The 15,439-nt window shown below is 43.1% G+C and overlaps 1 protein-coding gene across 2 annotated transcripts in view; it reads right to left on the bottom strand.

Moving 5' to 3' along the window:
• The window catches only part of LOC139240951 (5'-AMP-activated protein kinase subunit gamma-1), a 77,980-nt gene extending 74,048 nt beyond the window's left edge, over positions 1-3,932 (bottom strand). For both annotated transcript variants that reach the window (XM_070869522.1, XM_070869523.1), the window contains exon 1: positions 3,759-3,932. In XM_070869522.1, coding sequence (XP_070725623.1) covers positions 3,759-3,836 — 78 coding nt within the window. In that variant the 5' untranslated portion in view covers positions 3,837-3,932. The remainder of the gene's footprint in view (positions 1-3,758) is intronic.
• Positions 3,933-15,439: the final 11,507 nt, after the last annotated feature.

Genomic DNA, 15,439 nt, shown 5'->3' with positions numbered 1-15,439 from the left:
CTTTCAGGCTGTCATTAAATTCTACGAAACAGGAATCCTTCCACATTTTATTTGGTTAATTTATTGCAAGTTCACATTTAAATTCGGAGAGCTTTATTCCTTACGCTGAATTTTAACATTTCATGACACGAGAGTTTTGCTATTTCTGGCATTTCACTCCAAATTCATCATCATCATCATCATAGACGGTCCCTCGAAACGAGGATGACTTGCTTCCACACCAAAAAAGGATGAGTTCACAGGTGTTTCAATGAAGGACCTGATATTCCAGGTCCCGAACTACATAGTGTAGGGTGGAAGGTGCCTGTGCGTGGATTTTTTAACGTGGGGTGACCGTTGCACACCAGCCACCACACGGGCTTGACAGAGCTAGGTCCAGTGGCAAGGATTAACCAGGACGACTGGAGACCAGCTCTGCTGCACGGACCTAGTGCGCACACATATCGCAGTGTGGGTTGGCCCGTGCTGCCCCTGGGCCCCAAATTAACGGCGATCAGTATCCTGTCACAATTGTGGTATTGTCTGACTTAATATTTTTATCACTATTTGCACAAGGACAGATACTTTGAATACATCGGCTGTGGTACTGCTCACAGGTCGTCTGCAGCACAGCTGCGATGCTCAGCTACTAAGGTGGAGTTTCGTCCTCTCAAATATTCCCCGTGGGAAAATCCAGGCAATTATAGCTGCTCGTCCAGAGGTCAATAGTGGGTGCTTTTAAGTGTCTGGCTCATTGTCTGAAAAACCTAGCAAGAAAAGAATTGCTAATTTTTTTTTTTTAAAAAACAATGTTTGGTATCTGCATCCCAGAGCAACATTGAAATTTGATTGTGGGGGAGTCCAAAACTGGGGGCCACAAATACAAGAGTCACGAGTAAATTCAATAAAGAATTCAGAAGAAGATTCTTTACCCACAGGGTGGTTAGAATGCCAGCACCAGGAGTGGTTGCGGCGAATAGCATAGATGCATTCAAGGGGAAAACTAGACATTATACACATGAGGGAGGAAGGAATAGGTTCTGCTGATAGGGGGAGATGAACGGAGGAGGCTTGTGTCACTCATCTCATCGGCAGTCCCTCGGAATCGAGGAAGACTTGCTTCCACTCCCTGAGTGAGTTCTCTGGTGGCTGAACAGTCCGATACGAGAGCCACAGACCCTGTTGCAGGTGGGACAGACATTCGTCGAGGGAAGGGGTGGGTGGGGCTGGTTTGCCGCGCACTCCTTCCGCTGCCTGCGCTTGGCCTCTTCACGCTCTTTGCGTTGAGACTCGAAGAGCTCAACGCCCTCCTGGATGTACTTTCTCCACCTCGGGCGGTCTTCGGCCAGGCTGGAGCATAATTTAAGACCACAAAATCCAGCCATTAAGGATACAGGGCCTCAGATCAATTGTAGTATAATTGGTGCAGGAACACATGGAAAATACTTGCAAAGTTTCAGGCAGGTCAGAAGCACTCAGCGTTTTTCAGATTATATTTACTAGGGGCCATAGTTTCAGAATAAGGGGCTGCCCATTTAAGACGAAGATGAGGAGGAATTTCTTCTCCCAGAGGGTCGTAAATCTGTGGAATTCTCTGCCCCAGAGAGCTGTAGAGGCTGGGTCATTGAATATATTTAAGGTAGAGATAGACAGATTCTTGAGCGATAAGGGAGTAAAGGGTTATGGGGAGCAGGCAGGGAAGTGGAGCTGAGTCCATGATCAGATCAGCCATGATCTTATTGAATGGCGGAGCAGGCTCGAGGGGCCAAATGGCCTACTCCTGCTCCTATTTCTTATGTTGTTATGTTCATTACAGATGTAAAACAATGTCTGGTGTACAACGTCTGCACAAACTAGATGCACTGTACTTAATGTATGAAAAAATACACATAAACGTGGTACGACTATGTGCATTTCTAGTCGGTCATGTTCCCAGCATTACACCTCATGCTTGCATCAAATTTCAGATCCACAAAAAAAAAATCAAGACTAAAGAGATCAATCTGCAAGTAGTAAACAGGAATGAAACCCAATTAAGAAGTTCAAAGAAAATGAAAGTCAGCAATTGTGACCAAAGAAAAAAGACAATGAAATGTTTGTAACATAAAAGCATAAAAATACAGCATTTAGAAGAAAATATCGGACCTTATTTATGCATTAACATTGCGTGTATAAAACGTGTCTACGAGCGTTTTCCTTTAGAGGCATCTGCGAGAAGCCCGGGTCATCACCCTCAGCTAAAAATACAATTACAACTCCCAGCAACTAAGTACCTGGGCCAGCATCCAGCCAAGAGGATGTGCACTGAATAAAACTCCCTGCATGCAAGGTTTCATGGTCTTGTTGGACAGAAGAGACACACACACACACACGACTGGTTATTCACAGAACATGTCAAGACTTCTTGTTTATATCCCTGTCCCCTCTGATATTACTGAATTGAAGATCCCAAGGTAACCATTTGTTTTTGGTAAAGCACAAACTGCTCAGCTTTTGCGGTAACTTTCCTGGGGGAAAAAACAATGTATGTTACTATATTCAAGAGGTTGTTTACATCAAGTTACACTGTGACAAATGAAGTATTACACAATGCCAAATTTCCAAGTGGAATCTTTTTATGTCGTCACGTACTCTAAATAGTTACAATAGTTGCATTAATTTGTTTAGACTGAGAACTTGAAAGCAACAATTGATACACACACGTTAAATAAATACAAGTTACATAAATCTATCTGCAGTGGGTGAGGATAATACTTGTATTCCAGGAACCAATCAAAAACATTTGCTTCACTATCTCGGTGAGGTCTTTTCTAAATCTAAACCTTAATTTAAACCGTCCACCTTGTAGCAGTCTCACCTCTAATAACGGGAGCTTAATAGTTATGTTATTGTGGAGCAAGAAACGGCCATTCAGCCCATCAAATCTATCCCTTACATAGACCACACAACCTGCTCTATCAGAGACAATTAAATGAGTGCAACAGAGTCAATGGGCAATTCCTGCAAAGTTTTACCTTTCCCTCCAAGGTAAAATGGTACCAGACACCCAAGCATTATCCACCATTGACAGCCGTGCCTTCCTTGGCATAGAAACATAAAAATTAGGTGGAGTAGGCCATTCGGCCCTTCGAGCCTACACCACCATTCAATAAGATCATGACTGATCATTCCCTCAGTACCCCATTCCTGCTTTCTCTCCATACCCCTTGATCCCTTTAGCCGGAAGGGCCATATCTTACTCCCTCTTGAATATATCCAATGAACTGGCATCAACAACTCTCTGTGGTAGAGTTAACAACTCTCTGAGTGAAAAAGTTTCTCATCTCGGTCCTAAATGGCTTACCCCTTATCCTTAGACTGCATCCCCTGGTTCTGGACTTCCCCAACATCTGGAACATTCTTCCTGCATCTAACCTGTCCAAGGTTGCCCAGGTATTCGGCTTCTCGCTATCTACACCTTTACTCGCATTCCTTTAATCTCCTTCCCAACAAGATATTCAACTCCCACCACACACACACACACTCTTTAAAAACCAAAAGCACAATTAGTCTCAAACTGATTGACACAAGTAGCGTTACTGTGCACAATGCCAAGTATATCTCACACTTTGCATGCCAGTAGTCAAGAGCACGATTGGATGATTTAGATCACTCATCGGTGAAAGTTGTGGTGTGTAAGACACTGATGTTGCAGAACAAGGTCGCGCCTCCTACACACACACACACAGAGAGCTTGTGAGGGGAGCCGGTCTCTGCCGCTCCCACCGCGGCCAACTTACCGACTCCATTCCTGCACCGCTCACTTTCCTCACTGCCCCCGCGTCTCCGGCTGGCTGCTCCCCTTCGTTTATTTTCATTAACACGTTCTTTTTTGGGGGAAGGGGGCTGGACGTTTTTTTCAGCTCCAGTATCCCATCCACACACCAGCCCTTCCGGTCCGCGCCCGCTGAACAACAAGCCTACAGCAGAGCAGCAAGGATGGGAGGGGGGGGCGGGAGGTTAAAGCGTTTGGAGGGCCGATATCCGGCAGCGCCCCCTGCAGGCTCCAATACCCAATTGCTCCTCTTCGTTGCACTGGTCCACCAGCAACTTGCATTTATATAGCGCCTTGAACGTTCTCAAACGGCTCTCCACACGAACAGTATCAGTCAAAATCTGCCACCAAGCCACACAAGGGGATGCAAGAACATAAGAATTAAGAACAGGAGGAAGGTGGCCATTCGGCCCCTCGAGCCAGCTCCATCATTCAACAAGATCATGGCTCGACCTCAACTCCACTTTCCTGCACTGTCCCCATCTCCCTTGATATCCAAAACTCTATCAATCTCTGTCTTGAATATGCTCAACAACTGAGCTGCCACAGCCCTCTAGGGTAGAGAATTCCAAAGATTCACCCCCCCCCCCCCCCGAGTGAAGAAGTTTCTCATCTCAGTCCTAAATGGCTGACCCCTTATTCTGAGATTATGACCCCTAGTTCTAGGCTCTCCAACCCAAGGAACCATCCTCCCTGCATCTATCTTGTCAAGCCCTGTAAGAATTTTGTATGTTTCAATTAGATCACCTCTCATTCTTCTAAACTCTAGAGAATATAGGCCTGGTCTACTCAATCTCTCCTCATAGGACAATCCCCCCATCCCAGGAATCAGTCTGGTGAACCTTCGTTGCACTCCCTCAATGACACGTATATCCTTCATTAGGTAAGGAGACCAAAACTGTACACAATACTCCAGGTGCAGTCTCACCAGGGCCCTATATAATTGCAGTAAGACGTCTTTACTCTTATATTCAAATCCTCTTGTAATAAAGACCAACGTACCATTTGCTTTCTTAATGGTTTGCTGTCCCTGCATGTTAACTTTCAGTGATTGGTGTACAAGGACACCCAGGTTCCTCTGAACACCAACACTTCCTAATCTCTCACCATTTAAAAAATACTCCGCTTTTCTATTTTTCCTACCAAAGTGGATAACTTCACACTTCTCCACATTATATTCCATTTGCCATGTTCTTGCCCACTCACTTAGCCTGTCTATATCCCCTTGAAGCCTCTTTGCATCCTCCTCACAACTTACATTCCCACCTAGCTTTGTATCATCAGCAAACTTTATTACATTTGGTCCCCTCATCCAAATCATTGATATAGATTGTGAAGAGCTGGGGCCCCAGCACTGATCCTTGCAGCACCCCACTAGTTATAGCCTGCTAACCTGAAAATGACCTGTTTATTCCTACTCTGTTTTCTGTCTGTTAACCAATCCTCAATCCATGCTAGTATATTACCTCCAATCCCACGTGCCCTAATTTTGTTCAATAATCTCGTGTGGCACCTTATCAAATGCCTTCTGAAAATCCAAATACACCACATCCACTGGTCTCCCCACCCCCCCTTATCTATTCTGCTAATTACAACCTCGATGTCAAACATGATTTCCCTTTCATAAATCCGTGTTGACTCAGCCCATTCCTATTATTATTTTCTAAGTGCACTGTTATCATATCCTTAATAGATTATAGCATTTTCTCTACTACTGATGTCAGGCTAACTGGTCTGTCGTTTCCCGTTTTCTCTCTCCCTCCTTTCTTAAATAGCAGAGTTACATTCGCTACCTTCTAATCTGCGGGAACCGTTCTAGAATCTATAGAATTTTGGAAGATGGCAACCAATGCATCCACTATACATATTTATTACAATAGAGCTGAAGTTATGAGGCAATACATTTAGGCACAAATGTCATTAATTCATTGGTTCATAAAATGTAAAGAAACTCTTGTTTTTATATAGTGCCTTACACATCCTCCAGTGTCCCAAAGTATGTCACAGCTAACTAATTACTGTTGAAGTGCTGTCAGCATTTTTCTACAGGCAACTGCAGCAGCCAATTTGCACAAAGCAAAGTCCCATAAATAGCAATGAGATGAAGGACCAGTTGAAGATATCGAAGTCGTCTAGCGTTACATTTTTTATTGCTATTTTATGAAGAAAAAAAATCCAGTTACTTTCAGTGTCCTGTGAATGGCCAGTCTTGCTGTTTCTTGCTATCAATTGTTAAACAATTTCCCCTTGCTCCCAATTGTGGTTGTGGTCTTTTGGCTCAGAAGGTAGGCAGGCTTGATGCATGATGGATATATTCTCCTTCGTCTCATTGCTATACTACCCTGTTACGATTTCCTTTCAGCTAACAGCGATAGTGGTCTAAAGTCAAGTTCCAAGCTTCTGAGAGGGATAGGCCTCAGCTTGCAAACATTTAAAACAGGGAACATATGGGGAAGTTTATCATTTTCTCGTAATGTTGTCATTTGCACATTATGCTACAAACCTTCTTTCCAGGACTAAGTATCTTATCTTGGGAGATCTTAACATGGTGGCCGAGAAAGGTATTTTAAGCGATTTCATTAGTTCACTGTTTTTAGTGGTAGCTTTTGTTTGCTGCTCATTCTGGATTAGTTGCTTTAATTCATTACTAGTTTTCCATTGAAAGTTTATCATCTTACTTTTCCTGCATTCAGTTACGTTGCTTACCTCCCCTGTCGAAATTTGTTACTACAGGGCATATGAAAAGAAAAAAGACTTGCATTTATATAGAAACATAGAAAATAGGTGCAGGAGTAGGCCATTCGGCCCTTCGAGCCTGCACCACCATTCAATAAGATCATGGCTGATCATTCACCTCAGTACCCCTTTCCTGCTTTCTCTCCATACCCCTTGATCCCTTTAGCCATAAGGGCCATATCTAACTCCCTCTTGAATATATTCAATGAACTGGCATCAACAAAACTCTGCGGTAGGGAATTCCACAGGTTAACAACTCTGAGTGAAGAAGTTTCTCCTCATCTCAGTCCTAAATGGCTTACCCCTTATCCTTAGACTGTGTCCCCTGGTTCTGGACTTCCCCAACATCGGGAACATTCTTCCTGCATCTAACCTGTCCAGTCCCGTCAAAATTTTATATGTTTCTATGAGATCCCCTCTCATCCTTCTAAACTCCAGTGAATAAAAGCCCAGTCGATCCAGTCTCTCCTCATATGTCAGTCCAGCCATCCCGGGAATCAGTCTGGTGAACCTTCGCTGCACTCCCTCAATAGCAAGAACGTCCTTCCTCTGATTAGGAGACCAAAACTGAACACAATATTCCAGGTGAGGACTCACCAAGGCCCTGTACAACTGCAGTAAGACCGCCCTGCTCCTATACTCAAATCCCCTAGCTATGAAGGCCAACATACCATTTGCCTTCTTCACCGCCTGCTGTACCTGCATGCCAACTTTCAATGACTGATGTACCATATAGTGCCTTCACACCCTTAGGAGAACCCAAAACGCTTTACAGCCAATGAAGTACCTTTTGAAATGTAGTCACTATTACAATGTAGGAAACACGGTAGCCAATTTGCACACAGCAAACTCCCTCAAACAGCAATGTGATAATCAGATAATCTGTTTTACTGGTGTTGGTTGAGGGATAAATATTGGCTAGGAGAGCTCACCTGCTCCTCTTCGAAAGAGTGCTATGAAATCTTTTACATCCATCAGAGGGCAGATCCGAAAGACGGCACCTCCGACAGTGCAGTGCTCCCTCGGTACTGCATTGGAATGTCAGCCTAGATTTTTGTGCTCAAGTCTCTGGGTTGGGACTTGAAGCCACAACCTTCTGATTTAAGGGAGGAGAGTTCTACCAACTGAGCCACGGCTGACACAAAAGGTGCAATTGTGATGGACAAAACGTCTGCAAAACAAGATTTTGAATATATACACACACAGCACATGTCCTCTGGTGTTGCTTACAGTAAATTGGATGATGCTCTATTTTATAAGGAGAGTATATTGAGTGCAATAGTTAACATAATAAATGTCCTTTTATCAATGTCACCAGGTAAATAAGAAAATAAGTCCTTTAGAAGCCAAGCAGTTGTTACTTATTAAAATGGAGCTCTAATTCCTCAGGCCTCAGTTTGAATTCAGTTTGTGTCGTCTTAGTTCATTGGTTTTATGAGATGGTGTCGAAGACACCGATTCAAGGTAAGACTCTTAACACAAGCAGACCGTCAGATCGTTAGTTTATTTTTACTTGTATACAAGGGGAGAGTGCCCTAGTCAAAAGCTTAGGGTACCAACTCCGACAATCTACAGAAATGTTGGAATATTTATACACCCAAGTAAACAACTCCTATCATATGTGATGGTTCCTCTTTTTTTTGTAATAGTGCAGTTTAGCAGTTAATTTAATTACCTCATCAGTGTTATCCAATGGCTACTTGTCTTAGCTACCCTTTCCTTATTTTGGGCTAACCTCTCCTTGCCCCCTGTACACACTGTCTGGTTTTTTTTGGTTTACACATCCTTATTGTGATTATAATTAGACAGAGAAGACAGATGACCTTAGCTGCCGTGAGGTAATGCAACCCGTGGTTTCAACTGCTGACACCTTGTTTGGTATAGGTGCTGAAGTAAGCTCAAATTCTTAGGTTGACCAAATATAATGTCCCAGCAAGCCTTGCAATCTATGGTTGCTCTTTTTCTATCTTTCCACAATGGTTTCTGGTGCTGTTTAAGGATTGCCATTTGAGGTGTTGTTGCATTTGACAGGTATTTATGCAGTTTGGAGGGTGGGTTAATGTAACGATTCTACTGTCTCCTGTTCAGTTTGCCATAAACACCATGCCTTCACATCTAAGCACATGACGTGCATTGCTGAGAACATAACAGAAATCGGAGGAGTAGGCCATTTGGCCCCTTGAGCCTGCTCTGCCATTCAATTAAGATCATGGCTGATCTTCGATCTCAACTCCACTTTCCTGCCCGATCCCATCTCGGCTCAGCCTTGAATATACTCAATGGCTAAGCATCCACAGCCCTTTGGGGTAGAGAATTCCAAAGATTCACAACCTTCAGTGAAGAAGTTCCTCCGACCCCTTATCCTGAGACTATGATCCCTAGTTCTAGACTCTCCAGGGGAAACAACCTCTTAGCATCTACCCTGTCAACCACCCTTGGAATCTTATACGGTTCCATGAGATCACCTCTCATTCTTCTAAACTCCATAGGCCTAATCAACTCAACTTCTCTGATTCCTAGGATGAAAGAGTTGACCAATTTAGTGAACCTTCGTTGCACTGCCTCTAATGCAAGTATATCCTTCCAACGATCAGGATGCCAAAACTGTGCACAGTACTCCAGGTGTGATCTCACCAAAGCCGTGTAAAATTGTAGCAAGACTTCCTTAGTCTTGTACTCCAACCATCTTGTAATAAAGGCCAACGTGCCATTTGCCTTCCTAATTGCTTGCTGTATCTACATGGTGTTTCCTGGGCAGGGACACCTAAATCTCTCTGAACACTAATATTTAATAGTTTCTCATTTAAAAAGTATTGTTTTTCTATTCTTTCAACCAATGTGAATAACCTCACATTTCCCCACATTATACTCCAGCTGCCACCTTATTGCCCAATTAACCTCACTTATCCCTTTGCAGACTCTCTGTCTCACCTCACAGCTTACTTTCCCACCGAGCTTTGTAGCATTGGCAAAACTTGGATACATTACACTCTGTTCCTTCATCCAAGGCATTAATATAGATTGTAAATAGCTGAGGCCCAAGGACCGATCCTTGCGGTACCCCACTAGTTCCAGCCTGAAAATGACCTATTTATCCTTACTCTGTTTTCTGTCCGTTAACCAGTCCTCTATCTATGCTGATATATTACCCCCAGCGTCATGCACCCTTACCTTGCGTAACAACCTTTTATATGGCACCTTACAGAATGCCTTTTGGAAATCCAAATATACTACATCCACTGGTTCTCCTTTATCATCATCACAGGCAGCCCCTCTGAATCGAGGACTTGTTTCCACTCCCAAAGTGAGTTATTTGATAGCTGAACAGTCCGATACGAGAGCCACAGACCCTGTTACAGGTGGGACAGACATTCGTCGAGGGAAGGGGTTGGTGGGGCTGGTTTGCCGCACGCTCCTTCCGCTGCCTGCGCTTGGCCTCTTCATGCTCTCTGCGTTGAGACTCGAAGAGCTCAACGCCCTCCTGGATGTACTTTCTCCACCTTGGGCGGTCTTCGGCCAGAGTCTCCCAGGTGTCAGTGGTGATGTCGCACTTTACCAGGGAGGTTTTGAGGGTGTCCTTATAATGTTTCTGCTGTACTCCTTTGGCTCGTTTACCATGAAAGAGCTCTGCATGAAGCATTTACTTAGGGAGTCTCATATCTGGCATGCAAATTATGTGGCCTGCCCAGCGAAGCTGATCGAGTGTGGTCAGTGCTTCAATGCTGGGGATGTTAGCCTGGGCAAGGATAGTGATGTTGGTGTGCCTGTCCTCCCAGTGGATTATCTACCCTGCTAGTTACATCCTCAAAAAACTAATAAATTTATCAAACACTATTTCCCTTTCATAAAACCATGTTGACTGCCTTATGATTTTTAAGTGCCCTGTTACCACTGCCTTAATAAGCAATAAACAACTTGTATTTATATAGTGCCTTTAACGTAGTGAAATGTCCCAAGGCGCGTCACAGTATTACGAGACAAAAAAAATTGACAAAAGACCAAGTCAGTTCTCCAGAATGCAACCACCTCTGGCACAGTGCCCCCTTCAATTTTGTAACTCGAAGCTGACTGAGAAGTATGGCAACTGGAATAATTTCAATCTGTTCATGTTCTCTTAATTTTATTGATACCCGTTTCTAAGGGTTCAGTTTTGATTTATTGATGAGTTTTTTTTATTCCCACTTCATATTTGTTGAGTGGTATTTTCCCTCCATTTGGTTGTGATTTGCTGTGGTTTCCTGAATATGAAATTTGGCTATAAACAGATGTGATGGTCATCATGTGGAGAAAATAGGCGTTAGCTGCACTGTCTTTTAAAATATATTAGCAATTGTTACTCAAAGGTTGCAGTTTTATCATTTGCCGCTACAAACTCATGGTTGTAAAGCCTGAGGTATCACATATCCACGTTTCTTGCAGCTGATTTACAAAGAGAATTTAATCCAAAGAGTAAATTTGAGACCATCAGTTGCAAGAAATTTGGATGAGTGACAGGCAGGAAGTGCATGCTAGACATACTATGTAATATTATGCAACACGGAATGCTGTTAACGAAATACTGGATGAGATCAGAGGTTAATTGGCTTTCACGCTGCAAATCACAACCAAGTCTTTATTTTTTTAAATGAAAGTGAGGTTGGTAAGTTCAGTCAGAGGTCAAGGACATTGTGGATCCTGTGCCTGATTACATTGAATTGGAGAGCACGTAATAATAGGAGTGCTATGAAGGCCGTTGATTCATGGTAACTGATTAAGTCAAACTGTTATTACACATCCTTCTGACATTTTTGTTAGTTAGTAGTTTGGTAAACAACATGGTACGTCGCTGGCTAGGATATGTGTATCACACAAGGCTAAAGCTAGGTCGGGGACATTTAGCAGCAGTGTTAGGTGGAGGTCCTGTCCTTTGTCAAAACTAAGTGCCAGCTTGGCTTAGTTAGTAACACTCCCTCCTGAGTCAGATTGTGGGTTCATGTCCCATTCCAGGACTTGGAACACAAAAATGTAGGCTAACACTTCAGTGCAATTATTCTGCTGCTAAAGTGTAGATGTGTGCCAATGCTGGGTAAATTAATTCAAAGGTTAATTGCGATTCAGGCTGGAGACAGAATCCAGTCTTTGTGGGAAAGTTGATTCAGAGCCTGTAGACATTGTGTCCATATTGACACCTCAAATCGCTGGAGAAATACCACCAACAATGTCTCCGCAAGATCCTGCAAATCCCCTGGGAGGACAGACGCACCAACGTTTGTGTCCTTGACCAGGCCAACATCCCCAGCATTGAAGCACTGACCACACTCGACCAGCTCCGCTGGGCGGGCCACATTGTTCGCATGCCTGACACAAAACTCCAAAAGCATGTGCTCCACTAGGAACTACTACACGGCAAGCGAGCCCAAGGTGGGCAGAGGAAACGTTTCAAGGACACCCTCAAAGCCTCCTTGATAAAATGCAACATCCCCACTGACACCTGGGAGTCTCTGGCCAAAGACCGCCCGAAGTGGAGGAAGTGGATCCGGGAGGGCGCTGAGCATCGAGTCTCATAGCCCAGAGCATGCAGAAACCAAGTGCAGGCAGCGGAAAGAGCGTGCGGTAAACCAGTCCCACCCACCTTTCCTTCAATGACTGTCTGTCCCACCTGTGATAGAGACTATAATTCCTGTATTGGACTGTTCAGTCACCCAAGAACTCATTTTTAGAGTGGAAGCAAGTCTTCCTCGGTTTTGAGGGACTGCCTATGATGATGAATATTTTGTGCTCCTGGAGTTTCTCTTGTACATTCAAAATAACTATTTACAAAAAGTTTGCCACAGAACTGAAAACCTGATATTGTGCAGACATTAATCTGTTATTTGGTACTCAACTGGAGTCGATATAAATTACACGGAATTAATACATTAAAAAGGCTTCTGGGTTCAGTGAACCAATGCTGGTGACTCACCAAAGCCTTTCCACCATCTACAAGGAAGTCAGGAGTGTGATGGAATACTCCCCATTTGCCTGGATGAGTGCAGCTCCAACAACACTCGAGGCTTGACACCATCCAGGACAAAGCAGCCCACTTGATCGGCACCCCATCTACCACCTTCAACATTCACTCCCTCCACCACCGGTGCACTGTGGCTGCAGTGTGTACCATCTACAAGATGCAGCAACTCGCCAAGGCTTCTTCAACAGCACTTCCCAAACCCGCGACCTCTACCACCTAGAAGGACAAGGGCAGCAGGCACATGGGAACACCACCTCCACGTTCCCCTCCAAGTCACACACCATCCTGACTTGGAAATATATCAGCCGTTCCTTCATCATCGCTAGGTCAAAATCCTGGAACTCCCTCCCTAACAGCACTGTGGGAGCACCTTCACCACACGGACTGCAGCGGTTCACCACCACCTTCTCAAGGGCAATAAATGCTGGCCTTGCCAGCGACGCCCACATCAAATTGAAAATAAAACATTTTGGCATTTGTGCACGAAAAGGTTTGTTTTTGGTTGCACTTGTAGGTCAATGAGGTAACTGGAAAATACACGTGCTTCCCTTCATGTTTTTTGTAAACCCTTATTCCAAGACTCCACATTAGCCACTGCGGGTCCTGATTCTGTTATTTTATTTTCACCCTACCTCCAAAAAGGTAATGATTGAAAGGTTTCCATTATTATGTTTATTTTGTTTTGTGTAACATTTTGAAGCAGTTTGCCACTCTGGAATTCACCCCAGTACAGATTTCAGAGCAAGCATGACATCACTTTCACAAGTTGAAAGTTCTGCTCCTGCCTAGACACTGGGACCAGCCAGATGGACACCAGTGCTCTTTTCCAGTCCTGCACGTTTCCTATGATGGGGGAAGGTCTGTACTTGCCAGCAATATAAAAGCTACATTGATGACCTTTAGCAATGAACTGCGAGCTGAGGTCACCCACAGCGAGAACAAAATGGCAGCTGGCTGTATTCAGCACTGATATTTGTATTTCAGGGTTGTCTCTGACTGCAGCACTATAATATTGCTGCAAAACTAGAACAGCAAAGATCTCTTTATACAGTGACTGTAGGCAACATCTCTCTTCTCCCTGATATCACTTCACTTCATTGTACCAATTTACCTCACTAGTATGGGTTCCTTTCATCTATTTATGTAGAAAAAAAAAAGTGAAATGTTTTCTGTTGAAATATTCCCACTTGACATCATTTCAGCACAATTTGCTGAAGTAAAATTGCAACAGAGAAATTTGGGCAGTTTGCATGACCTGGGATAGAAAAAGATTGTCATATAGATTCTATAGAAGCAACCTCTTGGTCTCAATTCTGGATTAACTTACATAAATCAGGATTTAAACAACCACATTAAAAGGTGAGTTTTGTGGAAATGCAAGATGATGCCTTCATATGTGCAATGGTAGACTTAAATCCTGAACACTGCTCTTTAAGTTTGCTGAAACCATACATGAGTCATAACTGCCAACAGCACACAATACGTATGTACAGCAATTCAGTTACACATCATAAAACAAACACACGGGGAAATTTTGGCCTTCCTCTGTGTACCTTGTGCAGATAGTTCGTTTTTCACCTGAATTGTAATATTAATTGTAATTATACTTGCAAAATGTCTCATTCCAAATAACGAGACTCTCCCAACATGAAGGATGGCCATACCCAACAACCTAATGCATTGCCGAGTGTCATAAATTGGATCCTCTCCCTTCCAAGTCGTAGTATTAGTGAGCCATCTCTGCACTTGTGGTATTTGATTAAATCCAAATGCCTTTTACAATAGCCCCCAATTACCTTCACATTCAGGAGCAAGGCTCGAGTTGATTTAGCAACAGCAGCAAAAAATAGTACAGTGCATTGGGAAGCGAATTGCCAGGTATCTGTACTATGGGAGACATTGGCATGGCAAAAAGAATTGTACCATAGCAACACAGGCACAATCAAGTTATAATACTCATGCCACTTGTACTACACTAGGAAATTGTGGGCAAAAAAACAATTAAAGAACTAGGTATCTCATCCTTCAATGGACCTACCTGTTCTGTAGTCTCTAATAGAGTACACATGGTTATCTAATAGTGCAAAATTACTCAATAAGCATAGCTTGAATCAAATTCGAAACTGCCAGCCAAAATATATTCATGTCACTATTATGAAAATACTTCCACTACAATTCTACCATACAAGAATGTTTTCCTCATTCTTTTAAAGAGGCTGCACTTCAATATACAAAAAGGATGATTATTTGGAGCATCTCCTCAGGACACAGTTCCTTTAAGAAATAATTAAAGGCAGCCAAAATGAGACATAATATTCAAACTGCAGCCCAACTAATGATTTTTATAGGTTTAGCATTACTTTTTTTGCTTTTGTACCCATGCTCTTAGTAATGAAGCATGTATTTTTAATAAAATATATTTATTAACTTGTCCCACTTTTGAAGATGTGTATCTGAAGCCCCAAGTCTTTGCTCCTTTTAAACTTACCATTTAGTGTATATTTCCTCTTTATATTTACCTCCTAAAATGTATTTTTCCCACATCAAATTTCAGATGTAAGATAATGGCTCGTAATTTGTGGTCAACAGCGAAGCGAAGGCACTCGCCACTGACCTCGAAGAAAGCTGCCCATAGATCTCTGTGGCGAGAACTTTACCTTTCTCAACGTGCAATTGGTTGTAGCGCCGTATAAAGGGAATTCCCAGCATCAAGCTGCAGTGATGTCCACCAAGCTGTCGAAGCAGCCAAGCACATTGAAGAATTCTTGCAGACAGCAAACCAGGAAATTAAAAGCACTGGACAGGTGCACTTTTTAATAAGGTTTGGGACATACACTTAGGGTTATGGTAGAAGCTGAAATATCATGAACATTTAAAAAAATGTAATTGTAATTTTATCAATAGAGAAGCTTGACATTCCA

The sequence above is a fragment of the Pristiophorus japonicus genome, chromosome X (assembly GCF_044704955.1).
Source record: "Pristiophorus japonicus isolate sPriJap1 chromosome X, sPriJap1.hap1, whole genome shotgun sequence".
Taxonomy (NCBI): domain Eukaryota; kingdom Metazoa; phylum Chordata; class Chondrichthyes; family Pristiophoridae; genus Pristiophorus; species Pristiophorus japonicus.
Note: the sequence above shows the minus strand (reverse complement) of the source record. Positions and strands in the feature narration are given on the sequence as shown.